Source organism: Pleurodeles waltl, chromosome 11, assembly GCF_031143425.1.
Source record: "Pleurodeles waltl isolate 20211129_DDA chromosome 11, aPleWal1.hap1.20221129, whole genome shotgun sequence".
Taxonomy (NCBI): domain Eukaryota; kingdom Metazoa; phylum Chordata; class Amphibia; order Caudata; family Salamandridae; genus Pleurodeles; species Pleurodeles waltl.
This window is the reverse complement of record NC_090450.1, coordinates 787779651-787798717: the sequence shown is the minus strand read 5'-3', so window position 1 is coordinate 787798717 and position 19067 is coordinate 787779651. Positions and strand designations below refer to the sequence as shown.

The 19067-nt window shown below is 42.6% G+C and overlaps 1 protein-coding gene across 2 annotated transcripts in view; it reads right to left on the bottom strand.

Moving 5' to 3' along the window:
• MED13L (mediator complex subunit 13L) overlaps window positions 1–19067 on the bottom strand; it is a 982865-nt gene that overhangs the window by 173210 nt on the left and 790588 nt on the right. For both annotated transcript variants that reach the window (XM_069214516.1, XM_069214517.1), the window contains exon 21: window positions 13961–14399. In XM_069214516.1, the coding sequence (XP_069070617.1) occupies window positions 13961–14399 (439 nt within the window). The remainder of the gene's footprint in view (window positions 1–13960; window positions 14400–19067) is intronic.

Here is a 19067-nt window from a genome sequence, read left to right as displayed (position 1 = left end):
AATAAGCCCGGGGTGCGGTACAAAGCATGAGTGGCTCCTACTGCTTGAAAAGTGTTGTAATCAGTAGGTTAAGTATCACCAGGAGCAATATACCATTGTTAGACGCAATGGAGAGCTGTTAACTTTCCTAGAACATATGTAAGTCATTTGCAGTTTGGTAATTGGCATTCACCTTTGCCCAGGTAACTGCTCATCCGTGACATGAGATTTCAGCAATTAATTAAAAAAGCTTGGCTAAATAATAAATGCCGGATTACTACAAAAATCACTTTTGTTAACTATTATGATGTTCTGGAACGTAGATATGTACGACCACTGCAAGGTATGTACTATTCATACTTATAGCAAAGCACCCCATAAGAAGGAGTATGCCATATAGCTGCTGTAGATTTACACACGGAGAGTTATGTTTAAAAAAACAGGTTTCCTGCTCCTTACTTAGAACATCCTCAGAGACGAGTGAACACAACTCAATCCTAACATGAGTCAGTGGGCACACAATTCAACAGGCATGGATTTGTTGCATGTGGGACATCATGATTTTCTAACCACACTCATTGGTACCAGTTGCATATGTTAGGACTAAAACATTTAAACAAGACTGCTAAAAACAATTACCCTAAACGATGTAACATCCTACTGCCCCAAACATATACGCCTGATACACAAATGTACTTGAGCACCTCCAACCTCACAAATTGCTACCACTCAAACCCAAAGCTCAACTTCACAACCACTTCTGATGAATTTGAAATACATTTTACAAATAATTGTTACGTGGTAATCTGCCCATGGCTTAGTAGTGGTGTGCCAATAAAAGGGAGTGGAAAAAATGGAAAAGTCTACCATCTTAAAAAAAAGAATGTTAATATTGTATTTGTGTGTCGCGTCTAAAGAGTTACCATGAACTTAAGATGCACAACATTTAACAACTTTTCAGGAATATTATGTCTTACAGGATGGAAATAGACTCTATATATAGAGCTATATGACACAGTTCTGTCCTTTATAAGTACCACAAGTGCTAAGAAGAATCACTATCACCCAATTCAACTGCTTTACACTTACCATCATCAGGAGGTAGCCTTACCAGGGATCAAACTCATGATGTGGAAACCATAGCAGCGACTAATGTTTACTTATTAACGTTTTTATTTTAGATCTTGGATGCATACATGCACAGGAAACAGAGACAATAAGTCTTGATTAGGCTTTAGGAGATCGGAAATAAAGACGTACTGATGGATTCCCACAGAGCGGTTTCACAACCCAAATGACCTGTATAAGTCAGGAAAAGTATGGCAGAAAGAGTATCCTACCAGTATGCAAATACATAATCTTTACGCAAACAGTATTTGGGGAAAAAAAATCCCCAATTAGATCAGAACTGGGACTATCCTAAAAATTCTGACAAATGGAAAATGTTGTAGATTCACTGGCTTTGCATAAATCCACAATCTAGTGTTGGGCTCAGAGTGTTACAAGTTGTTTTTCTTTGAAGAATCTTTTCGAGTCAGGAGATTGAGTGACTCCTGCTCTTGGTGACAGTAGTGCACATTGGCATCAAGTTCTTTGTTAAGATTGTTTTCCCACAGGCAGGTGAGGTAATAAGTGTGTATACGTAGATAGATAGGAAATGAAAAAGAGAGATGTCCATGCAATGTATGGAAAATGTCACTTACCCAGTGTACATCTGTTCGTGGCATGAGTCGCTGCAGATTCACATGCTGTGCACAGTCCGCCGTCTGGTGTTGGGCTCGGAGTGTTACAAGTTGTTTTTCTTCGAAGAAGTGTTTTCGAGTCACGAGACCGAGGGACTCCTCCTACTTCGGTTCCATTGCGCATGGGCGTCGACTCCATCTTAGATTGTTTTCCCCGCAGAGGGTGAGGTAGGAGTTGTGTATATTAGTAATAGTGCGCCCATGCAATGGAATTAATACGTATGTACATAATAAAGGTTAAAGTAATATATTTACAAATGTACAAATGTTCAAGATCTACTTCTAAACGGCTACAGGCTGCCGGGGAGGCGGGTGGGCGCATGTGAATCTGCAGCGACTCATGCCACGAACAGATGTACACTGGGTAAGTGACATTTTCCGTTCGATGGCATGTGTAGCTGCAGATACACATGCTGTGCACTGACTCGTAAGCAGTTATCTCCCCAAAAGCAGTGGCTCAGCCTGTAGGAGTTGAAGTAGTTTGAAATAATGTTCTTAATACAGCCTGACCTACTGTGGCTTGTTGTGCAGTTAACACATCTACACAGTAGTGCTTGGAAAATGTATGAGGCGTAGACCAGGTTGCTGCCTTACATATTTCGTTCATTGGAATATTCCCTAGAAAGGCCATGGTAGCTCCTTTCTTTCTGGTTGAGTGTGCCTTTGGTGTAATAGGCAGCTCTCTTTTTGCTTTAAGATAGCAGGTTTGAATACACTTATCTATCCACCTAGCAATGCCTTGTTTTGAAATTGGATTTCCTGTATGAGGTTTTTGAAAGGCAATAAATAGTTGTTTTGTTTTTCTAATTAGTTTCGTTCTGTCAATGTAGTACATTAGTGCTCTTTTGATGTCTAATGTATGTAGTGCTCTTTCAGCTACAGAATCTGGTTGTGGGAAGAACACTGGTAATTCTACTGTTTGATTTAAGTGGAACGGTGAGATAACCTTTGGTAAAAATGTTGGATTTGATCTTAGAACTACTTTATTTTTATGTATGTGAATAAATGGTTCTTGTATGGTAAATGCTTGAATCTTGCTCACTCTTCTTAGAGATGTGATGGCAATCAAAAATGCAACTTTCCACGTTAAGTATTGCATTTCACAAGAATGCATGGGCTCGAAAGGTGGACCCATGAGTCTTGTTAAGACAATGTTGAGGTTCCATGAAGGAACAGGTGGTGTCCTTGGTGGTATGATTCTTTTTAAGCCTTCCATAAACGCTTTAATGACTGGTATTCGAAATAGTGAAGTTGAATGAGTAATTTGTAGGTAAGCTGATATTGCGGTGAGATGTATTTTTATAGAAGAGAAAGCTAGATTTGATTTTTGCAAATGTAGTAAATATCCAACTATATCTTTTGGAGATGCGGTTAATGGCTGAATTTGATTATTGTGGCAGTAATACACTAATCTTTTCCACTTGTTTGTGTAGAAGTGTCTAGTGGTAGGTTTTCTGGCTTGTTTTATGACCTCCATACATTCTTGTGTGAGGTGCAAGTGTCCGAATTCTAGGATTTCAGGAGCCAAATTGCTAGATTCAAAGATGCTGGATTTGGATGTCTGATCTGTTGTTTGTGTTGTGTTAACAGATCTGGTTTGTTGGGTAGTTTGACATGAGGTACTACTGACAGGTCTAGTAGAGTCGTGTACCAAGGTTGTCTTGCCCATGTTGGTACTATTAGTATGAGTTTGAGTTTGTTTTGCCTCAACCTGTTTACTACATATGGAAGGAGAGGGAGAGGGGGAAAAGCGTATGCAAAGATCCCTGACCAGTTCATCCATAGAGCATTGCCTTGGGATTGCTCTTGTGGGTATCTGGATGCGAAGTTTTGGAATTTTGAGTTTTCCTTTGTTGCAAATAGATCTATTTGAGGTGTTCCCCAAATTTGAAAGTAATTGTTTAGTATTTGGGGGTGAATTTCCCATTCGTGGGTTTGTTGGTGATCTCGAGAGAGATTGTCTGCCAACTGGTTCTGAATCCCTGGAATAAATTGTGCTATTAGGCGAATGTGGTTGTGAATAGCCCAATGCCATATTTTCTGTGTTAGGAGGCACAACTGTGTCGAGTGTGTCCCTCCTTGTTTGTTTAGATAATACATTGTTGTCATGTTGTCTGTTTTGACAAGAATGTATTTTTGGGATATTATGGGTTGAAATGCTTTCAGCGCTAGAAATACTGCTAACATTTCCAAGTGATTTATGTGAAACTGTCTCTGATGTATGTCCCATTGTCCTTGGATGCTGTGTTGATTGAGGTGTGCTCCCCACCCTGTCATGGAAGCATCTGTTATGACGTATTGTGGCACTGGGTCTTGGAAAGGCCGCCCTCGGTTTAAATTTGTACTGTTCCACCATAGAAGCGAGAGGTATGTTTGGCGGTCTATCAACACCAGATCCAGAAGTTGACCCTGTGCTTGTGACCATTGTGATGCTAGGCACTGTTGTAAGGGCCGCATGTGCAATCTTGCGTTTGGGACAATGGCTATGATTGAAGACATCATGCCTAGTAGTTTCATTACCATTCTGACTTGTATCTTTTGTGTTGGATACATGGCCTGTATTACTTTGTGAAATGTTTGAACCCGTTGTGGACTTGGAGTGGCAATCCCTTTTGCTGTGTTGATTGTCGCTCCTAAGTATTGCTGCGTTTGACACGGCAGAAGGTGTGACTTCGCGTAGTTGATGGAGAAACCTAGCTTGTGAAGGGTTTGTATGACATATTTTGTGTGCTGTGAACACTGTTCCAGCGTATTGGTTTTGATTAGCCAGTCGTCTAAGTACGGGAACACATGTATTTGCTGCCTTCTGATATGTGCAGCTACTACGGCCAGGCATTTTGTAAAGACTCTTGGCGCAGTTGTTATGCCGAACGGCAACACTTTGAACTGGTAATGTATTCCTTGGAATACGAACCTTAGGTATTTCCTGTGTGAAGGATGTATTGGTATATGGAAATACGCATCTTTTAGATCTAAAGTTGTCATGTAGTCTTGCTGTTTGAGCAGTGGTATTACGTCTTGTAACATGACCATGTGAAAGTGGTCTGATTTTATGTAGGTATTTAGTGTTCTGAGATCTAGTATTGGTCTCAGAGTTTTGTCCTTTTTGGGTATTAGAAAGTACAGTGAGTAAACTCCTGTGTTTTCCTGTTGAATTGGTACTAATTCTATTGCATCCTTTTGTAGCAACGCTTGAACTTCTAGTCCTAGAAGATCTATATGTTGTTTTGACATCTTGTGTGTTTTCGGTGGGACGTTTGGAGGGAATTGGCGAAATTCTATGCAATAACCATGCTGGATAATTGCTAAGACCCAAGTGTCTGTTGTTATTTCCTCCCAAAGTTTGTAAAATTGGCTTAGTCTTCCCCCCCACAGGTGTTATGTGATGGGGGTGTGTGACTTGTGAGTCACTGCTTATTTTGAGGGGTTTTGGGGTCTTGGAATTTTCCTAGATTTTTGGGGAATTGGCCCCCTCTAAATTGTCCCCGAAAACCTCCCCTCTGATATTGGCCCTGGTAGGTAGGTCTTGTTTGTGAGGTTGTGGTTTCTGTGGGTTGACCTCGAAACCCTCCCCTAAAAGGTGTTTTCCGAAATGTGCCTCTGCTCTGCGGGGAGTAGAGTGCGCCCATGGCTTTGGCTGTATTGGTGTCCTTCTTGAGTTTTTCGATGGCAGTGTCTACCTCCGGCCCAAACAATTGCTGTTCATTAAACGGCATATTGAGCACAGCCTGCTGGATCTCCGGTTTGAACCCAGAAGTGCGCAGCCATGCGTGCCTCCGTATTGTGACTGCAGTGTTTATTGTTCTTTGAGCTGTATCTGCTGCATCCATGGAAGACCGTATCTGATTATTTGAGATACTTTGTCCCTCTTCCACCACCTGTTGCGCTCTTTTTTGGAACTCTTTGGGTAAGTGTTCGATGAAATGTTGCATTTCATCCCAATGAGCCCTGTCGTATCTTGCCAAAAGTGCTTGTGAATTGGCGATACGCCACTGATTTGCTGCTTGTGCTGCAACCCTTTTTCCCGCCGCATCAAATTTGCGGCTCTCCTTGTCTGGAGGTGGTGCGTTGCCTGAGTTATGAGAGTTGGCTCTCTTACGAGCTGTCCCCACAACTACTGAGTCTGGCGTTAGTTGTGTTGTAATATATATTGGATCAGTGGGCGGTGGCTTATATTTTTTCTCCACCCTTGGAGTTACGGCTCTGCCTTTAACTGGATCCTGAAATATTTGTTTTGAATGTCTTAGCATTCCTGGGAGCATGGGAAGGCTTTGATATTGGTTATGGGTGGAGGATAGGGTGTTAAAGAGAAAGTCATCCTCAATTGGTTCTGAATGTAAGGACACATTGTGGAACTCGGCTGCCCTTGCGACCACCTGTGTATAGGATGTACTGTCCTCAGGTGGTGACGGTTTTGTAGGATAAGAGTCTGGGCTATTGTCAGACACTGGAGCATCGTAGAGGTCCCATGCATCGGGATCATCCTGACTCATCGTGGTATGAGCTGGTGAGTGCATCAGTGGTAGAGTTGTTGCCGGTGATGCATGTATTGATGGTGGTGGAGACGGTGGTGGGGTTGTTTTCTTTGCCACCTTTGCCTGTGGTTGCTTGTCCTTTTGTTGAAAGGCAAGTTTCCTTTTTATTTTGATTGGGGGAAGAGTAGTTATCTTCCCTGTGTCCTCATGAATATGAAGCCTTCTTTGTGTGTAGTCAGGCTCTGCAGATTGAAGCTCCTCTCCAAATCGATGTAATTGGGAGGTTAATCCTTGTTCCTCTGTATAGGAACTAGTTTTCGGCTCCGAGGCTGGCTGTTTCGGGACCGAAACCTTTTCGGAAGTCTTATTAGGCTCCGAAGAAACCTTCTTTGTTTTCGGCGTGGTGTCTCGGTGCCGAAATTCTTCGGTGCCGCTGTCTCTGTGCCGAAGTTTCTCGGAGCCACTGTCTCGGCTCCGAGGTTGCTGTGTGGCGGTATCTCGACCGGAGTCGGATGACTTCGACACCAGCATGCCCTTTTTCGGTGCCTTGGATGGGTCACCTATTTTTCGGGTTAAGACATGGCCTGTTGGCGGTGGCGTCCCCTGGGCTTTTGTAGACTTCTCGTGAGTCTTGATTTTCGACGTTTTACTCACGGTTTTGGTTGTTTCTTCGGCGTCGAGTTCTTCCGAATCCGACTCGCGGACGGAGAAAGCTTCTTCTTCCTCCTCGAAACGATCTTGACCTGTCGGCGTGGACGCCATTTGTAGTCTCCTGGCTCTTCGGTCTCTCAGCGTCTTCCTCGACCGAAACGCTCGACAGGCTTCACAAGTATCCTCCTTGTGCTCGGGGGACAAGCACAAGTTACAGACCAGATGGTGATCCCTATACAGATACTTGTGATGGCATTTTGGGCAGAAACGGAATGGGGTCCGTTCCATGAGCCTTGAAGTCGCATGTGGCCGGGCCGACCGGGCCCCGACGGGGGAATCGGAAAAACCCCGAAGGGCCACCGGAGCTGTTCAAAATTCGGTGTCGATTTGTTCTAACTAACCCGATACCGAACGCAAACAATACCGACGTTTTTTTCCGAGATTCTAACTAACTTTCCGACCCGAAACACGGAGCGAAAAGGAACACGTCCGAACCCGATGGCGGAAAAAAACCAATCTAAGATGGAGTCGACGCCCATGCGCAATGGAACCGAAGTAGGAGGAGTCCCTCGGTCTCGTGACTCGAAAACACTTCTTCGAAGAAAAACAACTTGTAACACTCCGAGCCCAACACCAGACGGCGGACTGTGCACAGCATGTGTATCTGCAGCTACACATGCCATCGAACACACGTATATACAACATTTCATACTACAACGACTACAGGCTTCCGGGGAGGAGGGAGGATGATATGAATCTACAGTACTACGTGCCACGAACAGATGACTACTGGGTAAGTAACATTTAGAGTTCGATGGCATGTGTGGCTGTAGATTCACAAGCTTTGCATAGAATGTGAAGCAGTCCCCTCCCAATAAGTGGTGGCTAGCCTGTAGGAGTTGGAGTAGCTTGAAAAAGTGTCCTAAGGACTGCCTGGCCAACATTTGCCTGTTGGCGAGCTAAAACATCTACACAATAATGTTTAGTAAATGTGTGTGGTGTAGACGAGTAGCAGCTTTGTAGAGATCTGCTATTGGGAGGTTTCCTAAAAAGGCCACAGAGTCTCCTTTGTTCCTGGTATAGTGTGCTTTGGGAGCTGTTGGCAATTGTATTTTAGCTTTGAGATAACAAGTTTGAATACACTTGACTATCAATCTAGCTAATCCATGCTTTGAAACTGGGTCACCTCTGTGAGAGAAAGAGCTACAAAAAGTTGTTTTGATTTTCTAAAACTTTTTGCCTGTCAATGTAATACATAAGTGGTCATTTAACATCTAGTGTATGCAGAGCTCTTTTAGTAACTGGGTCTGGCTATGGGGAAAAAACAAGTAACTTAACTGATTAATGTGAATTGGTGAAACTACTTTCGGTAGAAATTTAGGGTTTGTCTTAAGAACTACTTTATCTTTATGTACTTGGAAAAAAAAAAGTTCCTCTAAAGTTGATGCTTGTGTTTCACTTACACACCTCAGTGAAGTTATAGCTACTAAAAAGGCAACTTTCCATGAAAGAAATTGCAAAGAACAAGAATGCATAGGTTCAAATGGTGGACCCATAAGTCTAGTAAGGACAACGTTAAGGTTCCATACTAGAGCTGGAGGAACCCTGGGTGGAATAACTCTCTTAAGTTCTTCCATAAATGCCTTTATAACAGGAATTCTGAACAAAGAAATATGTTGTCTGTTTTTGAGGTAAGCAGCTATAGCTGCTAAATGAAGTCCAATTGAGGAATACACAAAATTTGCCTTCTGTAAATTGAGCAAATAAGCAATGTGTTGAACTGACACTGAGTGGATCAATGTGTTTAGTTTGACAGCAATGTACAAAACATTTCAATTTTGCAGCTTAACACAGTCTAGCTGTAGGTCTGCGTGCCTCTTTAAGAAGGTCTATACATTCAGAAGGAAGTTGTAAATATCCAAACTCTATGACTTCAGGAGCCATATCGCAAGATTGAGTGTTTTGGGGTCTGGATGACTGATCTGACCTCTCTTTTGAGTCAAGAGGTCTGGTCTGTTGTGAAGTTTGTGATGGGGAACCACAGAAAGATCCAACAGTGTTGTGTACCTAGGCTGATGTGCCCATGTGGGAGCTACAAGGGTCATGGTCAGTGACGTTTGCTTCAATTTGTGTACCAGAAATTAAATGAGTGGGAGAGGCAGAAAAGTGTAAGCATATATCTCTGACCAATTCATCCATAGAGCATTGCCCTTGGACTGAGGGTGTAGGTATCTGGATGCTAAGTTTTGGCATGTTGAGTTGCAAAGAGATCTATTTCTGGTTTTCCCCAAAGGCTAAAGGATTGGTGAAGTACTTGTGGGTGAATTTCCCCATTCATGGACTTGTTGCTGTGTCCTGCTTAATAGATCCACAAACTGATTGTTCATTCCTCTGAGATATTCTACCATAATTGAATGTGAATCACCCGCTTCCAAATTGTCTGGGCTAGAAGGGATAATTGAGATGAGTGTCCCCCTACTGTTTCTGCAGATAATACAAAGTTGTCTGGTTGTTTTTATGGACTAATACCACTTTGGGAGAGATTTGTTTCAGGAATGCTTTGAGTGCTAAGAAGCCTACTAGCAACTCCAAATAGTTGATGTGATAAGTCTGTTTAATGGGATCCCCTTTCCCTTGTATCGCAATGTTGTTGAGGTGACCCCCCTCCCACCCACACGTGATGCATCTGTTGTGAGAATAATCTGAGGCACAGGGTCCTGAAAGGGCCACCCTTTTTAAAGGTTGGTGGGATTCCACCATTGCAAAGAGCGGTGAGTGTGGTGGTCCAACAACACTTGATTCTGAAGATGACCCTGTGACTGAGAGAGGCACTGTTGTAGTGGACGCATGTGTAGTCTTGCATGGGGAACAATTGCAATGCATGAGGCCATCAACCCCAATAGTTGTATCACTAGGTTTACTGTGTAAGTATGATTCTCCTGTAATTGAGCCAGGAGATTTTGAAAAGCTTGCATCCTTACTGGGTTTGGATATGCCAATGCTGAATGAGTATTCAGAATTGCTCCCAGGTAAGGCTGCAAAAGTGTGTAGAGGATTTACCGTGTACTGAGAATGCTGCTGGCATTTTTGGATAGTACTGGCTTTTATGAACCAATCGCCCAAGTATGGGAAAACGTGGAAGTGTTGCCTTCTGAGAAATGCTTCTACTACAGCTAAGCATTTTTTATTTTTTAAACACCCTTGTGGGGGTTGTTACCCCGAATGGTAGTACTTTGAAGCGATAATGTTTTCCTGCAATGACAAATCATAAAATTTGTTGTGTGACAGATGTATAGGAATGTGGAAATAAGCACCTTTGAGATCTAATGCGGTCATGTTAGCTCCTTGCTGTAATAGAGGAATCACATTTTGCAGAGTGAAAATATTGAAATGCTCTGAAAGTATGTATAGGTTGAGAGGCCTGAGATCAAGAATTTGTCTTAAGGAACAGTCTTTCTTTGGTATGAGGAAGTATAGTGGATATACTCCTAACCCCTGTTGTGATAGGGGAATTGATTCTATAGTCCCTTTCATAAGAAGGGACTGTACTTCTTTTAAGAGAATGAAATGATCATGTGAGAGTTTGTGAAAACAAGTGGGCTTGTTAGGTGGAGTGGAAATGAGTTCTAGACAATGACTATGTTGAACAATTGATAGAACCCATTGGTCTGAGTGATATTGGACCACTGGGGATAAAAGTTTGCCAATCTTCCTCCCACTAGAGATGTATGTGTTGTGGGAATTTCTAAAAAGTCACTCTTTAGTATTAGAGGAAGATCCTCTAGAGGTGGATGTTTTACCTCTCCATCTATTATTTGTGCCTCTATAAGACCCTCTGAAGGAACCCCTGCAAATGCTCCTTGCTTATTTTGTGATGTGGAATGTTCGGTGGCTGATGTTTTGAAACCACCCCTAAATTGTGGCCTACGAAAATTAGCCCTGGTAGGTGTAGTTAATAAGGCCCCCAAGGCTTTAGCTGTTTCAGAGTCCTTATTTAATTTGTCTATAGTGTTATTTACCTCTGGGCCACATACATTTTCCTTGTCAAAAGGCATGTTCAGACTGCCTGTAGTATTTCTGGCTTAAATCCTGAACACCTCAACCAGCCATGTCTTCTTATGAGAACACTGGAGTTCACATCATGTACAGCTGTGTCAGCCACATCTGATTGAGTTATTGGAGATGACCTGTCCTTCTGCAACTATCCGCTGTCCTCTTTTTTTGGTGTTCCTGTGGAATATATGGTAATAACTTCCATTTTGTCCCAGACCTTGCCAGAAGTACTTGAGAATTTGCAATCCTCCAATGATTTGCAACTTGAGCAGCCACTCTTTTGCCCACTTTGTCCAGTTTTATGCTCTCCTTATCTGGAGGAGCAGCATCCCCTGCGCACTTACCATTATAGAGTCTGGTGGTAGTTGTGTTTTTATGAAAGGTAGCTCTGAGGGTGCAGCTTTATATTTCTTGTCTACTCCTGGTTTAATTATTATTGCCTTAACAGCTTCTTTGAATGTGTCAGTAGCATGTTTGAGCATGCCTGGTAGCATGGATAGAAACAGACTCTGTGTGTGTGTTGGTTAGTGTGCCAAAGAGGAAATCCTCTTCAACTGGGTCTGTATGAATCTGCACAATATGCTATGCTGCTGCCCTCGCATTAACTTGGTTGTATGCATTTGTATCCTCAGGGGGAGAAGGCCTTGCTGGATAAAGGTCAGGGTCATTAGGGAAAATGGGATCAGGATTGTATGGATCCCATGGTCCAAACCACGTATGTGGAACATCACCTAAATCATCTCTGGGGTGATGAAGATGCTTGTGGAAAAAGTTGTGGGTGAACAAAGGACAAATGTGATTGGGGTGGTGGAGCAGAGGGAAACACTGGAGAGTGAGGTGGTGAAGGTTGTTCTGGAGCCTTGTCTTTTTCTTTGGAGACTTGTTTTTAGGGGGAGCCGCAGTTTTCAATGTTTCTTTGAAGGTCAGTCTCCTTTTGATTGGAGGAGAAGCCAGGATTCTTCCTGTTCCCTTTTGTATGTGAATTGTTTGCTGTTTTGCGTCCATCAATTCCAAAATAGGCTCTACAGAAGAAGTGTCCTCAGGGGAAACAGTAGAATCTTTGCCCACTACACTTTTCGGTTCCAAAATGTTCGGTCCTGAATGCTTTTTTCAAGCCGAAGTGGTCAATTCGACTGTTGGACTCTATCCTGAAACAGACTGGGATGAAGCGGTCACTTTGGTCGGTGCCGAGGGCATTTTGGTCTTTATAAATTTCAGTGCCGAACCAGAGGGTGGGGCATCTGAATGTAATTTTTGGACACTGCCATGGCCCGAGGGCAGTGGAGGACCGATGACCAATTTTGAAGTCTTTTTGAATGTCTTCACTTGGTGGGATGGTGCTGGTGTACTCACGTACTGCACCGCTGGAATGGATTGACTCTCTATGTCCGAATCTTGGTCAGACTAAGTCTCGAATCGAAAGGGGTGCCTGGCATCAGACTTCTTCCTGTACGTGCTCTTCTCCGAAGATGATGGGGGTATCGTCTGTTGTCTTCCACGACATTTCTAATCGATGCACTCTTCGGTCCCAAAAGGTCTTTTTCAATCCAAAAAAGCCTACCGGCATCGCAGGTCTCCCCTTTGTGTTCCAGGGAGAAACACAAATTACACACCAAGTGTTGATCCATGTATGGAAACTTGAAATGACATCTAGGGCAGAATCTAAATGGAGTACGTACCATTAGCCTATCAAAGTTGTCAAAGTAGGTCCAAGGAGGGCGTATATGTCCTTAAGGACATTAAACCGTCCCAGACGATAAAGATCGGATCGAATCGAATTGTAAAAGTGTGAAATACACGATTGAAAATTATACCACAGTTGATAATAAGATGGAAAATAAAATTCGAAAGATATAGAACCGAGATCCACCCAAGGGAGAGGAAACACGTCTGAACCCAATGGCGGAGAGAAAACAATCTAACAAAGGACTTAATGCCCACGCGCACTATCACCGAGAGGAGGAGTCACTCAATCTCATGACTCAAAAAGATTAATTGAAGAAAAACAACTAGTAGCAATCCAAGCCCAACACTAGACGGTGGACTTATGCAAACCATGTGTATCTACAGCCACATATGTCATTGAACACAAAGGTACACATCGTCAGACTGATGGACTTTTCTACACGATAGGACACTATCACACTATGAATGCTTTGTCTTATTACAGTCAATCATAATTTAAGCCTCTGGGTTAAGTCCACTGCAGCATTTCTTCATTCACCAGTCAAGGTATACGGTGCACAAATACCAGTTCCTTACATAAGCACACACAATTCTATATGCCATTTCAAAGATGTTATTACCTGCGATGACTGACATTCTTTAGTGCTAGGCGTGTTACACTAAACACCTATAGTACATTGTTGCATCTCTAATAATGCAAAGCGAGGCGCAGATTGTGGACCCTCATTAAAGAGGAAGGTGGAAGCTGTCATTGGCTAACAAAAACACATTTGGTAACGCTGCCTTCAAAATAATGACATTTCGTAGCTATTGCCTGAAGCATTAAGGCTAAAAGACAGCCTTTCTTAAAAGGAAACTACATCGTCCCTTTGCTTGGGGAGTAAAATGGATTGTTGATGCCCCGAAAGAAGGGGTGCATTTGTGTAGACAATCATTGTTACATGGATAATTTCTTGCATGTTACAGTACTCCCCCTCCCCCTCCCCTAGTTTCTTTCTTGCCACAAGATTGAAATTGTTTCTTACTGCGCAGAGTCCTTGCATTTTAAATCTTTGTATCTCAAATTATTCTAACGATCATTATATCTACACAATGTTAAGTCTATTTAATGACGGACACTTACACAGTTCTTTATCAATTAACTTAAGTATCACAGACTTAATACTATTTGGAGTGTTGTTTAAAATGTATCTGAATTGGTGAATGACACTTTAAAAGTGTACATTTCAATTCACCACAGCAGTAGTCTCAACCCACTAATTTGAACATTATCTAGTGAAGCTATATCTTTAAAACCCCTTTGTAGCGTGTGACCACTCTTGCATGATTTTCAGTACAATAACATGGCACCCAGATTTTGCCTTCTGCACTTACCTTTCTTGTACTTCTTGCTGTTGTGATGCGTTCTGTACTGGCTCAGAGTCAACTCCAGAGGCTGGTGTGTGTTCTGCTGAGCTGCCCGCACTAGTGGTATTTAGTATAGTACCCACCAGCCCGCTACAAGCTGCAGATGTGGAAACACTCCCGATCTGGTTCTGGCAGGGTGTGGCAGAAGAGGACGAAGAAGATGCTGGAACAGAGGATCCAACTACTGTGTTCGTGGCAGCTGGGAGGTTGGCACCACCACTATTGGGAGTGGAGCTAAAGGAATTAACCGGTGGTGCGGCAGAACCCAATGGGCAAGTAGCATTGGTGCTGGATGTCGTATCACTACTTCCAGAATGAACCTGAGCCTGGCTTGTTGGGGTCGATGAGTAAACTTTTGGCGTTTCCAATAAGCTGTTATCCATTTGCAGAGATGCCAAGTAAGGCCCTAGATAAAATAGAACAGCACATTGGTCATATACAAACTTTCTATGGAGCTAAGACAAAGACAAAACATGCATATATTTCATAAGTCCATCAAGGTTTTATTTCTGATTTAATTCAAATAACTGTCAGTTACTATAGTCTCACATTGTTTACAGTATGCCAGGTTGATAAGCTAAGGGCTCAGGGGGGAACATTCTGATGTAAATTATACACATACTTATGGATTAAACGTTAAACTTCTATTTGCTTGTGCTCGCTCTTAGTTATCAAGTACACTGATCTGCAATAGAGAACCTACCAGACTCCGTTATCTCCAAGTTGGTTTATCAAGGCATCCAATGAAATAACAGCTAACACTCAAAACGACAGACAGCCTCCCTCCTGTATCACAAATATTTGAAAGAAATTACCAAAAACAGCTATATGCTCACACTGTCACTTCCGTGCTTCTAGTTCCCTTTCCCCATCACACAGTAGAGACAAAAAATGTATGTCTACTTGGACACCGTCCTACAAGAATGCTAATCGAGGAGGAGAGGGACAGCTACTTTACATCTGGTCTCATATGAGCATCTGACAGGTGAAGCTACTGTAGATTAATTAATGTTCAACCGAATGACAGTGTGTTTCTTACCAAGTACTCCATTAGCTCGGTTTCTTATTTACTCAACAGGTTGGTTTAATTTATTGGTACTCTGATCTCTCCCAGTTGATTTCACCCATTACCCTTTTGATCTTAAACCTATCAGGATCCCAAAATGTTTTCATCTAAATCATTCACTTGACTTCTTGGCTATGTACATTTAACCTACACTAACTATGAACGGGTCACACCAAGAATCAAAATTTACTTAAACTGTCCTAAATATCGACAAAGTTCTTAAATGTGGCAAAAAACTGCGAGTACGTTAGGAACTGCAACACTAAAAACCATATATACACACACACACACACATATATATATATATATATATATATACACACACACACACCACCAGAGGTGGCTCCTCCATGGAGGAGGAGGAGCGCCAATCCCCCTCCCCCCCACCAGCGACAGCTGCACAACTTTTACCAAACAACGATAATAAACTGTTTATTATCGTTGTTTGGTAAAAGGGGCGGGGCATATGGAGGTGACGAGTAGTGCTCAGCACTCAGGCTCCCAGTCTGCCTGGAAGCGTCCAGGCTGGGCGCTCCCAGCATATCCCGAAACTACTTTGAGCAGCGTAGGGATTGGCCGCAGGACAGGCTGGGAGCATGTGCCTGATGTTGACTAAGGACAGAGGAGCGGCGGGCGGTGGAGGAGGTAAGTTTAAAAAAAAAAATAATAATAATAATTATCCCCCCGCACCCCATCCCCATCACCAAACCATTAGCTAGGCCGAGGAAATTCGGGAAAAAAAATATTGCATTGCGATGCTGTGATGCTATTAATTTTGTTTGACCAATGACTTTGTGTTTCACTACTGCGCATATTAGTTGCTCAATGTTCATCAGTAGCACATTATATGTTTTGTTCAGTTTAGCCGCCTATTGGCTTTGACATGGCATTAGCCATTACATTCTGTATTCTGCCTATTGGCTTTGACATGCTGTATTCAGTTTAGCTGCCTATTGGCTTTGACATATTAGACATTGCATTTTGTATTCAGCTCAGCTGCCTATTGGCTTTGACATGATATTAGACATTGCATTTTGTATTCAGCTTAGCTGCCTATTGGCTTTGACATGATATTAGACATTGCATTTTGTATTCAGCTCAGCTGCCTATTGGCTTTGACATGACATTAGACATTACATTTGATATTTAGGTTAGCTGCCTATTGCCTTTAACGTGGAGTTAGACATTGCAGTTGAGAATCCAAGCTGTATTTTTCCAAGCTGTGTTTTTGCACAAGATGAACCAAGCTGTTTTCTTCGCACAGTAGACTAGACCTGATAAGAGAGGGTACATTTGGTGTTTTCCTTTCTGCTCAGGCCTGGGAAGAGGAGCAGTCTAGGAGATCTGGCCAGTCTCCAAAGGCTTGCGTAGTTTTCCCGAGTCTGAGAGGAGGGGGCACGCTTTTGTAACGGATGACTCGGGCTTCAGAGAATTAGATTGAAATCTGCCTGACTTCGGACTGGAACTTGGTGCCAGTTGCCAGTCTCCCGTGTGGGTAGATAATCTCTTTCTCGCAGTTGACCGGAGTCATCAACTTGCAGACCCCAGAAAGATGAAGCTGTAAATAGTTTCTCACACGGTGAAGTATTTGTTTTGCTTTGCATTATATATATAACCTGCTGTGTACATTGCAACTGAGATATATTTTGTTTTAATGCTGGGACTAATTTTGTGCTTGAAATCTAATAATTCGTCTCTCACGAACTTGTGGGTGGGGAAGAATTAACAACAATAAAGGTCTTCTTTGAACTCAGAAGTGCATTCTTGATATGTTCTGTAAACTCTGATACGAGATAAGAAGGAAAGCAGAACAGATGCCCAGGCTAAATTCCAGGATTCGGCGCTACTCAAAATCTTTAATTTCTCAAATTATTGCATTAAGCAATTATGTGTTGTTTTTGCACACAAGGCACGAGGTCTAGCAGATTATGACTGGCTGAGAGATATTTTCTGGAGGCATCTTGAGATTTTTTTTTTTTTTTAATTGGAGAAGCACACTTGCGTCAAAAAAATGCCAGGCAAATAGTTCCCCACTTCTGTATACATTAAATTACGCAAAAGTGCACAATTTTGCACACCATAAAAACAACACATTTTCTGATTTCACAAAGCTTTTTGCCTATTTTTTAGATTGTCGTCATACATTGTCATTTTCGGGATCTATAGTTACAGTAATAGCTGAGGTAAAATTTAACACAAAACCTTTATCCATAGCTGCAAACCAGGACACGCCTTCACTAAGTATAAGTAATAGCGAGAGCAAGGCGCACAAAAGACCAAACAGTTAGTATGGAAAGTAACTAAGGAAATTTTTATGTTTCCTAAAACTAGGCAACTGCTAATTCAGTGGGCGGTCAGTTGCTTTTTACCCAGCTTTAGCACCTCGATTCTATGTGATTCCAGGACACAATTAGGAGAAAAGACTTGACAAAAATTTTGCAAACTGGGACATGGAAATCTCCTCACATCAAATATACTATCATTCAGCAATTCAGTCTTCTGCTGTCGATCATGCGCGCGGGTCACTTTGTTAGGAACGACCAAGTCAAGTCAATAAATGAACCACGTACAGTTAAACAATCATTCACTCAAAAGGAAATCATGCATCTTTTGACCAGTCTTTCTTCCACCATCCACAACAAATAAACACTAACAGCATTAAGCAGAATTTGTTTTAGCAGATAAGGTAGGATATCGATGGGTTAACAATGTGTGTTACGGAGTAATCAGCAGTAAAACAATAGCATTTGGTGCCGTAATAGCTTTTACAAATCCACATGTTCTGTGTAGTCCTGCCATCTACTGGTGCAAGTCTTAACAGCTCTGCTAAAGTAAGTTTGCAAAGCAATCTGTGGTCATTGACGGGGCGTATCCATTTCTAGGCTGCTGTCACATCTTTCACCATCACTCACCTGAGGGTGGGTGGCATTTTGCAGGATCAGTGATTAAAGCAAGGGATGCGTAATAGCGCATAATGAGTGTGCCAATGTGCAACAATTATTTAAGATTTTGTTACTGATACTAAAACACGAAAAAGGTCTTACCTTTAAAACACTTCTGATCAATGAAATCTGCAAATGCAGAGCTATCAATGAACATTGGGAAGTCCCTGCTAATATCACTAGATTCACATACATGATCCTCCACAGGCTGGTCTTCAAATGCACAAAATAAGTCTTGTTCACACCACTGAATGGCAGTTTGAGGCACGTAAAGAACGCAAATCTACACAAGACTTGTCTTGAAAAAAATCTGCAATGCTTTCGCTACGACAAAGTGTCTTGTGACTCTGGGTTTACCCAGTTTTAAGAAATGGCGTGTTATATGTGCTTGCCTACAGACTCCCAAAACTAAACAAATAATCCGCAAGATCAGCCTTTGGACTTGGAAGGGGCCCGCCACTCCTTTGGACTTAAGCTTTATTCGAGAAATGCAGAGTAGATTTCTGGATTGGTGTCTAACTGCCACGGCGGTATATAGAGAAGATGGTTAAACACTGAGGTATGAGATTGATCATAGATTATTACACCCAGCAGCCTACATTAAAGAAAAATCAATTACGTACTGGGAGCCAGAGGAGGGATCACCTGTCATGAGTAATGTTATGTTGTTGGTCCAACTGATTCCGTCCCACCCCATGTATTGTTTTCCCCCTACCCCAGGCAACGAAGGTGGTGTGCCCTTGACGTAAGGGGCGAGAAGTAAAGAGGGCTGAGGTTTGGTGCCAAGGCGGTACGCAACTAATCTGGTGTTCTGTCATATGTCCAGTGTGTTACCCAGCGCTGGGCAGCTAACCCAACAAATTGGGGATGAGGGAGGGTGTCCTCCGCCCCATCACGCATGGTGTTTCACTGCCCTGCACGCTCAGTGCCAGCCGCGTTGGTGGTGTGGTGCCCCTCCCCCCACTTGTCTGCAGTGACCCACAGTGCATCCTGCGCAACTGTGATTGGTGGCCAGAAGCACTTGTCTGCTCCGTTGTCCAGGCCCTGGAGCAGAGCTCTCGGCAGA